The 11,675-nt window shown below is 32.4% G+C and overlaps 1 protein-coding gene across 1 annotated transcript in view; it reads left to right on the forward strand.

The window, feature by feature from the left end:
- Nucleotides 1–11,675, forward strand: part of Cbwd3 (COBW domain containing 3) — a 46,678-nt gene that overhangs the window by 15,051 nt on the left and 19,952 nt on the right. The window contains 4 exon segments of the mRNA XM_010605862.3: nucleotides 517–554; nucleotides 6,782–6,828; nucleotides 9,154–9,240; nucleotides 11,429–11,473. Of these exon segments, the coding sequence (XP_010604164.2) occupies nucleotides 517–554; nucleotides 6,782–6,828; nucleotides 9,154–9,240; nucleotides 11,429–11,473 (217 nt within the window).

Consider the following 11,675-nt stretch of genomic DNA (forward strand, 5'->3'; position numbering starts at 1 on the left):
CCAACATTTGTTATTGTGTGATTTCTTGATAGCAGCCATTCTTTGTGGGGTGAGGTGGAATCTTAGTGTTGTTTTCATCTGCATCTCTCGAATGACCAGTGATGTGGAACATTTTTTCATATATTTTCTTGCTGCTTTCACTTCTTTGTATGAGAAATGTCTGTTCATTTCGGATGCCCATTTTTGGATCGGGTCTTTATATTTGGGGGGACTGATTGTTTTGAGTTCTTTATATATCCTTGATAATAGTAAACCTTACTTTCTTGTTAATTTTTAAAATTTATTTATGTTATGTCTTCTCTAATACTTTACAGTTCTAGACACTCAATACATATTTGAATTGCATTTACGTATTCCTGGAATTGAATTTAATAGCAGCATTGATAAAATGAAAAATTTCTGTTTGCTTGAATAGCACCTATGAACTGAGATTGGTTTTCCTCCTCAAATATAGTTGTACAGTATTAACAAACAGCTTTTTAAAAATGGATAATTAAAATATTTATTCCTTTGTAGGTATCATAACTGTGGTAGATTCAAAATATGGATTAAAAGTAAGTTGAACCATTATAAATTGCTAATTGTTTGCAAAGAGCTAGGGATATGTTTGCATGTTTGAAATCTTTAACAAATCTTTTTCAAAATAGTAGCCTGAATAATACATGTAATTTAAAAAAATGAAATATGTATTTTAGTCTGATTTCATGTTGTGATAAAATTCGGAATTATTTTAATACTCTATATATGGGGCCAGTGTAAAGTTTGGGTATGTGCAACTCCTCACTGGAATTTAATCACAGTATTGATAAATTTTTCTTCATAGAAGACGCTGAGCTTGTTAAAACATATGGTTTTATTTTTATTATTAGGTGTGGTCAATCACAAGGAGACAACAATTTTTTAAAAAAATACTGCTTTACTCTGAAGGAATTAGGATTTACACATAGGATTAGTAAGGTGAAACTTTATTAAGAGATATATTGCTGTGGATGTTTTTGTTAACTACTAAGTCCTTCAATTGCATTTAATTGGCTTCAATTTATAAAATGCATGTAGCGAGATCTTCAAACAAATATTACTGCATAAATAGAATAGTGTTTTGCAACTTCCCAAATTTAATATTGCTAAGGCATCAGAAAATGAAGTTTTCCTTTTCTCCCAGCCCCTACTCCACTTCAGTCTGGGTGTATGGGTAGGGCTTATGTAATAATTTTTGCAAGTTTAAAGTCAGTGCTTAGAAATTTTTGTCAGTTTTGTATTCTACAAACTGAATTTGTTAATTTTTAGAAGTTTGTTTTTATTTCAAATTTTTAGTGAAATTATGCTGTAGCTTTGAAAAATATGTTGGGATTATCAAATGACTACTAATATCCATTTCCTAACCCTTTACTTCTCAGAATAAAGAAGTGCACTAATTGGAGAAGTATGGAAAATAATTTCATTTTTAGAGTTAAAAATTTAAATTTATGAGCAGGGTGTGGTGGTGTACACCTGTAATCCTAGCACTCGGGAGGCTGAGGCAGGAGGATCACTGTGAGTTTGAGACCAGCCTGGGCTACATAGTGAGTTCCAGGTCTGTCTCAACTACATAGTGAGACCCTGTCTCAAAAAACAAAACAAAACAAAAAAAATTTAAAAATTTAAATTTATGAATAGTCTTAAGTAATCAAAGAGTGCTCTCAAATATTAGTTTTGCTCAGAAAAAAAATTATTGGCTGTTTTGAAATCATTTCTAGCAAAATGTTAGTGGAGATAGGAAAGACAGCCATGTGATTCTTCATTTTAAGTCATTATAAGCATGTTTAAATTCATATTATGGGATAGATAACTGCCAGGGCATTTCATTTGCTTTTTTGGTAGATGTATCACATCATACTCAAAGTCAAATTTTATGTAATTTTATGATTATAGGAATAATTTTGTATTTATAGCTGAGTGTAGAGAGGAGTTAAATAGATCTATTATCAGCATGATACAGGCCAAAAAAACAAAGCAACACTCTGAATAATGCAAGCAGCATACGTTTAACCTCCTGCCACCTTGATAAAACCTCTTAAATTATTAAATCAATAAACTTACACAAAACTGACATACTGTCAGGATAATGGAAACTTTAGATTTTCTAGGTTGGGTGCCAGATAAATAACTACGTTTATATAAAGAATTTGCCAACTTGTCCATTTCCTCTGGTTGCAAAGCTTGACCTCAGTAGCTGCTTGTGATTCAGAGAATTCTGAGGCAGTACAAGTAATGACACTGGATAATGGGCAGCAATTTAAGGGTGTCATGCTTCACAGAGCCAGCCCATCACAAGTAAAGCTGAGAAATGGTACCCTGTGGCCGGCCAGCCAAATTGAAACTGAAGTGGTAATTGATATCATGGGCTATCACTCTAATGGGATTGTCACCCATTGATCTGAAATATTCATTTTTTAATCATGGGCAAAGAATTGGACAACTTAAAATGACAGCTCTCTATTTTCAAGACTTGACACTTAGCCTACTGACATTGTTCTTTTCAGTTCTACAAATGTGACAGCATTTAATGCATTGGAATCAATGAATGAAGTTACACAGGAAAGGTCAAGTGAGAGGTTTCCTTTCGGTTCTTCTGTTATATTGTGCGAGTTGTTCACACAGTTGAGTCAGAAAATAGTTTGGCTTGGAAAAGGCCAGAAAAGTAAATACTGACATTATTTAATATTTTAAAAAACTGAAATAATGTTAGATCTATAACCAGTTCCTTTAAAAGCAATAGCTGCTGCTTTTTCTTCTTTCTTTTTTAATGACTATGTGATACTGGATTTATTTCCACCCTGGCCCGCAACAGTGTTCCTTCTTTGCTAGTAACTTTTAAGATAGTTTTTCTTTACTGTTTTGGTCCAGCTTCTTTATTTCTATAGAAAGGGACACTATGGCCCTTCTTAACAGTATGTCTATAATAGTATTATTCTAAAGGATTTCTTTTAATTTCCCCCCACTAGCTTTATTGAGGTACAACTTACATAAAATTTATATATTTAAGGTATACAACTTGATGTTTTGTTGTTGTTTTTGGTTTTTTGAGACAGGGTCTCGCTGTGTAGTTGAGACTGATCTCGAACTCACTGTGTAGCTCAGGCTGGTCTCAAACTCTCAGCGATCCTCCTGCCTCAGCCTCCCAAGTGCTGGGATTACAGGCGTGTGCCACCATACCTGGCTTTGATGTTTTGATATACATATATTTTGAAAAACATGAAACAAGAAAACACATCTATGAGCTGACATAATTACCATTTTTAGTGGTGTCTGGTGTAAGAACATTTAAGACCTAAATTCAGCAGATATCAGGTATTCAACACAATAGTCTTAACTATTGTCACCATGCTATGATTAGTACTCCTTAATTTATCCTGCATAATTGAAACTTTGTGCCCTTTGAACAGTGTCTCATACTTCCCCCCCATTCCACTTTTTTTCTTGAAGGTTACATTAGGAGTTTGAACTTTTTTTGTTTTGTATATGTTGTCTTTTTTCTTGTATTTTTTGACATATAAACAAATTATTCTTTTTTTATATATATATAAGCAAAAGCTATAGTCTCTCAGCAGAGGTATGGAATCTTTTGGACATACATAAAACATTTTGGAAAAATCACTTTGGAATTTTTTTCATATTCCTATACAGTAGAATAAAATATCAAAATATTTTGTTTTTGTTTTAAAAATGGAATCGCAGATAGAAGTTTTAGGGTTGTTTTGCAAAGTTTGACTTGTAGAGGAAGAAGCTTTGATAAGGGAAATGTTGAGCTGACATCCTGAAGAAAAAAAAGTATGTGTTTTTTGTTGGTATAGCTTTCATATGTGTATAGAATTAGGGCATTGATCTCTTCTGCTCTAATTATATATAATTATTACATATTCTTAATAGAGTTATACATATTGGTATGCTTTTGTTTTTAGAAGGCTTTAGCTTATTTTTATATTTAATACTTCCTGGCTGGAGATAATAAATCTTAGTCCCCCAGGCACCGTAGCTTTGAGTAAAGTAGAGATTTCTAATCTTTTGAAGAAGTGAATGGATTCAAAACATTGTAAGTAACTTTGTGAAACTACTATTTTATTAGTTTGGGGTGGAAATTTTAAAACCTCTTAATTTTTGTATCATACGTTTTTTATGTCTCACCAACTCATGGCCCAAATTTATATGTAAAGAAATTCCAAAAGGTTAATAATACAATATCTTGAAAAGTATTTCATATTTTTGAAAAAATTTTCAGTATTGCAGGATCATCCAGAGGGTAATACTTTGCTAATAGAGTATCATTGTTAACTAAATTTACTGCACAGTGGAGAGGGGTTTGTTGTTACATGTTAGATAACATTTTTCAAATAATATTTATATACCCATGTCAACAAATGGGAGGGTATTTGCAACAGTCCATTCAAGGACTATTTTCTTGGGCTTGTGTCCTAGACCATATTCTAACTTCTGGTAGTAGTCTCATTCTCTGGAGACAGAGTTTGGCTGGGGATTTAGCTCAGTGGTTCTGCCGCCTGCCTCACAAGCACAAGGTCCTGAGTTTGATCCCCAGCACCAAATAAACAAAACAAAACAAAAAAACATTAAATCCTCTAGAGACGGAGTATGTAATATTAGGATTTGTTTTTTCACACCTAAAGTGATAATGAATATATTGCCAAGGTTTTAGTTTTGTTGAAGTTAAAAATGATTTTTATTATTATTATTATTATTATTTATTTTTATTATCATTAAAAATGATTTTTTTGTGCAAAGTCTTAGCTGAAATAATTAAATGAAATCACTGCCAACTTGGTTAGGTTTCATAGTACCCAAGTAACTTTGTGATCACTTTGCAATAAATCGTGAAACTGGGGCCAGAGATTTAGCTCAGTGGTGCTGCTGCCTGCCTTGCAAGTGCAAGGTCCCAAGTTTGATCCCTGGTACCCCCCCAAAAAATGAAACTGGCTTGGTAAAATCATCTTGAATGTAATTTTAGATAATCTTTATAAATATATTCTCCTAGGCAATTGTTAACACTCAGGTAGTGCTGTATACAAGGCTGATTTTGTATGATATGAAAAGACAATGAAAGATTTTAAAATTATGTTCATTTTACTTCTGTTGAATATACTGCCAATGAAAAAATACCTCTGATGGTGTATAAAAATATGGTATCCGTTATCCTGTAATGCTAAGGATGTTTCTTCCTTTATAAAATAGGAATAATCTCTTCCCATAATTGCTATGAAGGCTAGATTAGATAATACATGTATAATTTATAAAGTTCTAATATAATGAATATTGCTATAATCTAGTTGCCTCTAACCTTCAGTAGCCAGCTTTTTATTGTGACAAGGATTTTGAGGCGAAAACATGATTTTCCAGAGGAGAATCTTAAGGCGCTGATGACTTTAGGATATGAACATGTTTGGGAGAAAGAAAAATCCTGCTCTCAAAGGGGTGACTGCACTTCATGTGCTTCTAAGTCAATGTCAAAGTGTATTTAGAGCTAACCTGACTAGAGCAGTGGCAGTGAACCTATGACACGCACGCTATAGTGGGCACTCAGAGACCTCTCTGTCAACATGTGAGCCAAATGTATGAAATGTTTTTTCTAAACAAAATCATCGGTATTCAGGTTTAATTTCAGTGGCACTTTGTGATAAGTGGGTTTTGGGTTGCACTTTGGGCCCTCTGTCTATGAAAGGTTTATTTACCATCACTTCTCTAGTGAGAGCAGTAAACTAAAACAATATTCTCAGAAGTCAGATCATTCTGAATATGTTTCCAAATAATAAAGTGCTTTTATGTCAGAATTAGGGCTTTGTTTTTCCTAATTCTCCTGTTTCAAGGGAAATTTGAAGGGCCAAATATGGAGTTCATATTGTGCATGATTTAGGGGTTGAGTGGAACATGGGGGTAGGAGTGTAAGAGAAGTATGTTAGATTTTTAAGAAAGTACAATTACAGTGGTTAGGCCCCTTTTAATAACAATGAATATTTAGGCCAAGAATAGTTTTATAGAAAGGAAAATGCCTAACATCTGAACAGTAATTTTTTGTATTTTTGTAATACTTAAATATGAGGGATTTAAGAAAAAGAAAAGGGCAGGAGTACAGAATTCTAATCTCCTCTTCCTATGGGTTCATTGTCTAAAAAACAAATGCAGATGGGGAAGAAAAATGCTTTTGAATAGAAAAGTTAGTTCTGATAAGCCAGGCACAAAAAGAAAAGTACAATGCTACATAATTTCACTTATAGGCCCAATTGAAAAAAGCTGAGTATATAGACATAAAGAGCAGAATAATGGTTACAAGAGGCTGGTGAGAGGAAGAGGGAGAGATTAGTTGATGAATACCGTCACAGCTAGGTAGGAATAAGTTCTTATGTTCTATTACAAAGTGGTGATTAAATATAACAATATTATTTGGTATAATTCAAAGAAGGTGGGAGAGAGGATTTTGAGTGTGTTTGTTCATCATCAAGAAATAACAAATGTTTGAGATGATGGATGACCTATCCTGAGTTACTACACAATGTATAAATGTACTGAAACATCCCACTATGCCCCATAAAGATTTATAAGTATTAGCTGTCAACAAGTAGAAAATTTTCAAGAAAATAAACAGAAAAGGTGGTTCTCAATTTATATATTTAGTAAAGGAATTTGTTAAAGTCTTTATTAGAGGCAAGAAAATGACTCTAAAGTAAAATCCTTTGTGTCACATAGATTTTGTACTATATCATAGTAACTTTTTTCAAACTTTGCTTTTGTTTAGCATTTAGAAGAAGAAAAACCTGATGACCTTACTAATGAAGCTACTAGGTATTCATATTTAAAGTTTGTATTGATTGTTGGCTAATCACAAAGAGAAAGAGTTAATATGAAACCACAAAACAAATTGAAAAACAAAAAAGCACAGTTAAGTAAGTTTATTTTTTCCCATGAATTATTGGCATCTATTCATGGTGGTCTGATAACCTATTAGTTTATTTAAAATCATTTATATTGCAGTGTGAAGTGAGTGCTGAATTCAGAAGTTCTTTGATTGTGAGGAACTTGAGAAATCTTAACACTTGAAATATTTTCTTTTTCTCATACATTTTGAGGGGGGTTAACTATTTTTATAAAAAATAGTTTTCTCACTGCCTTAAGGCTGGTGTTTTTATATTTTCTTTCTAGTACTAGGAATCAAACTCAAGACTTTGTGCTTGCCAGGCAGGCACGATGCCACTGAGCTGCATCCCCAGCCCTTCATTTACTGGCTTGAAAACTGCCTCAGTGTTTGCTGCTATTCAAAAGAGCATAACAAATATGGAAATACTTTATTTTGGCACTAAAATATTTTTAAATTTAAATGCCTTTATGTTCCTAATTGATGTAGTCTTTATATTTATACATCTTTAACTTGCCTACCTTAAGCATATTCTTGGTAATAGAATAAAAGGTTTGTGCTGCTGGGTTTAAGAGCAAGGTCCCCTGGGATTTGGTATAGATGATCTAGACGAGACAGCAAGCAATTGGTTGCATATGACTTTGCAGTATAATATCCTGTTTTGTAACCCTCCCTAAACACTGTGCTTGGCATATGATTATGATTCAAATTAGAATGAATTTAAATATTATTGTAACTTTTTCCCTTGAGGAAATGTTTATTATAGAAAATATGCATGAGCCAAATGGAAAATAACAAAATGTTATAAAGCCAAAAGAATTAAATATAGAAGTCCATAGAAGTAAACATAGAAGATTAGGAATAAACAGAAATTAATTTGAAGATTGCAACTGGTTATATTTGGAAATATTTACTTTCCATCTTTATTTGTATAAAATTTACTTAAACAGAAATGATATTTTGAAACATACATTCTGTTGAAATTTGCCTTTTTAATGAATTACTTTAGTTTTTAAAATTTATGTTCTTTATTATATAGCATAAACTGGGATTAGAAACAAATAGTCTGGTGTTTAAAATTTCCTGAAGAATTGAGAAAAATTGAAAGATTTCTTGGTTGTACTACTCCTGTTAATGGAAAATAGAACTTTAATTAAAATAATCTATTTTGTTAGCTGGCATTCTGTCAAGTGAATTCTTTAGCTGGAATTTCTGTATATTCTACAGAGATAATGTATATTTTTAGTGATGAAGAAGGTATTTGTCCAACAGTCTGATACATCTTCTGAAGTGTAGGTTTTTTTTTTAACAAAACTGTTCAATTAGTATTTCATGTTAAGTGAACTTGTTCTCTTTAATTCTTTGAAAATTACAGTACATATCACAAGAAATACTTTAGTAAATAGACTATTCCTATCATCGAATATATTAATTTAAAATTTTTCTTTAGAATTAATGAGTTCAAAACCATTGTTTTGATTGTAAAACTTCTTATAAACTATAGGCTTTAGAATGTCAAATGAATACTCAATACTTTTTTTTTATTCCTGTTGTTTTTTGAGACAGGGTCTCATTATGTAGTTCAGGCTAGCCTTGAACTCACTATATATAGTTCAGGATAGCCTTGAACTCACAGCGATCCTCCTGCCTCAGCTTCCCAAGTAGTGGGATTACAGGCAAATACTTTTCACTGTAATGTGAAATTTGAATTTATATAGTGATGAATATAATTTACTTGTACTCTCTTAAGAATAAGTAGATTAGGAGTACAGTAGACCATCGAGTTATGCCCAGCCAGACATAAGAACAACTTGGGTTATGACCAGCATTTTAATTTAACTTAAGACCAGAGTCTTGAGTTACAACCCAAATGCTGGCCACTTGTGCTTCCAGATGGTCTCAGATACAGATTTAACCCTTAAAAGAGTTCAAGACGGAACATTACAACAGCCTTTCCTGTGTGGGGTTAATTGAGAAATCTTGGGCCAATGTCTCTTTAAGGACACTGAGATATGCCTATATACAGAAGAGAGACTTTGAAGGCTGTGTAGAAGAGCCTGAGCCTTCACTTGACCGACTTGAGTTACAGCCAGCCCTTGTGAATGAATTGAGTTCATAAGTCAGTGGTCCACTGGAACTGAATCTGTTCTGTAGAACTGTTAGTAGTTCTTAATTGATATTTTTATTTGAATGAATTGTTTCTATTTTTAATTTCTTAATTTCCCTTTTAACATCTGTTTTGTTTGCTATTTTAGGCAAGTTGCTTTAGCAGATATCATCCTCATCAATAAAACAGACTTGATTTCAGAAGAGGAGTTAAACAAATTAAGAACAGCTATTAGGTACAGTAGATAGCATTTGTGTACTGTGTATCTCAAAAAGCTAGATCAAATTTTTAATGTTTTCCTTATGAAGAGATGAGATGTTCGAGGAGATAAATTTAACTTGATTTAAGCATTTTATGTATACATGTATTAAAACATCTCCTGGCACACTGCTTATATGTGTACTTTTTATGTTTCTATATATCAGTTAAATAAATTTAAATAAACATTTTAAAGAAATAAACTCATTAGGTACAAAATTGTGTTAACTATGTTCAAAATTGCCTTGAACAAACATAAGTTTCAAGAATGACCTGTTTCAAAAATCATTAAGCAAGCATATATTTTGTTGTTGACTGGTTGGTTGACTATTAAATGGAAATATATAAAATTATTCCCCATTGCTTGCAGAATGTAGTTCAGAATTCATAGACTTATTCAGGATCCTCTTCCACCCTTCTTTTCCCATCTTCTCCTTGACTCTTTCCTACCCTTGAGCTCCCTAAGTTTATCCCAGATAGTCATTTACTTTCCCATGGATGTGTCTTGCCAAGTCCCTACTTCACTCGTATTTTCTCATGTTGCCTATTTCAATTCCCCCATCACCACCATATCCCTTTTATAGTCATCACTGTTCTAGAACCTATTTTCTCCCTTTCCTATGTTTTTAATGAAGTCTTCCTAGACCTAGGTGGTCTCACTTTCCCCTGAACCTTTTTTGACTTTATGTCTTTCTTAAGTCAGCTGTGCTTTGCTTCCAGTTTGCTTTCATGTCTTCAGTGTCCATGGATAATGCTGATCAACAAGGACAGTATGAATAATATTCGGCTATTTGTTAAATGATCTAACAGTCTGCTGACTGTTCTGTTGACTTTTTTTTTAAACCAAAGATAGACTTTTAAGATGAGGTTGGAGTTCAATGACTTTATTTTGAATTTTTTGTAAAATCTAAAGTAGTAAATGCCATAAAAAGGAGACATGTTCAGTATTTTATTTTTGTTCATCTTTAATAGGTATAGTTCTTTGTGCATGATGGCTCAAAAATGCCATATTTATTATTTATAACTTCTGTTGACATCAGAATCTGTTGTATTAGTTCATATAGTACAGTGATGGTGAACCTTTTAGAGCTTTTAGTGACAACCAACAGCCCAGTGCAGCACACATGCCATAGGTTTGGCATCACTGATATAGTATATGTTATGAATTGAATCAGTAAATGTATGATTCATTAAAAAATAGTTTGCAATGAATAATGATTGCTGAATAATAATATGCGTAGAGTTTACTAGATAGGACATAATCTCTTTGCAAACATTTTTGGCATAAGAGAGGGATTACTATTAGATGGCCTTTATGTCCTCATATTGACTATACTGGTTCTCCAGGTTTGTAAATATTGACTTTTAGCCATTTTATGGACAGCCTATACTTTAAAACAGTACTAGAAAAGAAAGAGGTACTTTGATAAACTACGGGTTCTTTGGATTTTTTTATAATCCAAGGTACATCAGACTTTTGACTGACTTGCAATCAAATTTGAGGAGAAGTTAAATATGTTTGGAAGGAAATAGGTATCAGGCTATAGAATATATTCAGAAAAGGAGATTAAGAATTTTGTAAAACATTTGAAAAAAGTAGTAGAGAGACTTGACTCAGAATCACCCTGAGGGAAAACTTACCCCTGGAGAAGATTGTGCTTGAACACATAACACCCGTCTTGATCAAGTGACCCGAAAAACAGTCAAATTGATGATATAAATCCAAATAGATGAGATGTTCACTGTGTGGAAAAGTAATTAACAGGTACTTTTTGGTACCATACAACAGGAACCATATTCCATTATTTAGTGTGTGTTATAGCCATTTCCAAAATGTGTGTGGGGAACAAATGGCTATCAAATATTGGAAGACTCTCCTTATTTTAAGGCTGTGATAGTTTTTTCTAAAGCGAAGGGTCTTTATATAAATGATGAAATCATCTTTGGTCCTTCAGTTGTGCAGTGGGTTTTATGTTCATGATTTCTTAATGTGTGAGATGAATATACCAGATTGAAGGACAAGAATAAACAATAACCAGATGCAAATTTTGTTTTCTATTTTCAGTTTTTTTAGTTCCAGTTGTTTTAGAAATAATATGATTTATTTGCTTTTCTAAAAAGTTAACCTTTGGATTTTTACCTTCTCTCACTATTTTTTATTTCAGATCAATAAATGGACTAGGACAAATTTTAGAAACACAAAGATCCAGGTATTTATATAAAGCTATTACTAAACTAACAACAAGTAATTATAAACATTAATTGATAAATATACTTGATAATATAAAAAAGATATAGGTATACCTAAAAAAATGGAAGCCAAAAATGTTTTGAATGTTCTTATAAATTAGTTTGGCATATTTAGTTAATTCCTTTGCCTCTTTTTTTTTTTTTTTTTTTGTTTTTGGGGGT

The sequence above is a fragment of the Fukomys damarensis genome, unplaced genomic scaffold (assembly GCF_012274545.1).
Source record: "Fukomys damarensis isolate Sample0158 unplaced genomic scaffold, DMR_v1.0_HiC HiC_scaffold_31, whole genome shotgun sequence".
NCBI lineage: Eukaryota > Metazoa > Chordata > Mammalia > Rodentia > Bathyergidae > Fukomys > Fukomys damarensis.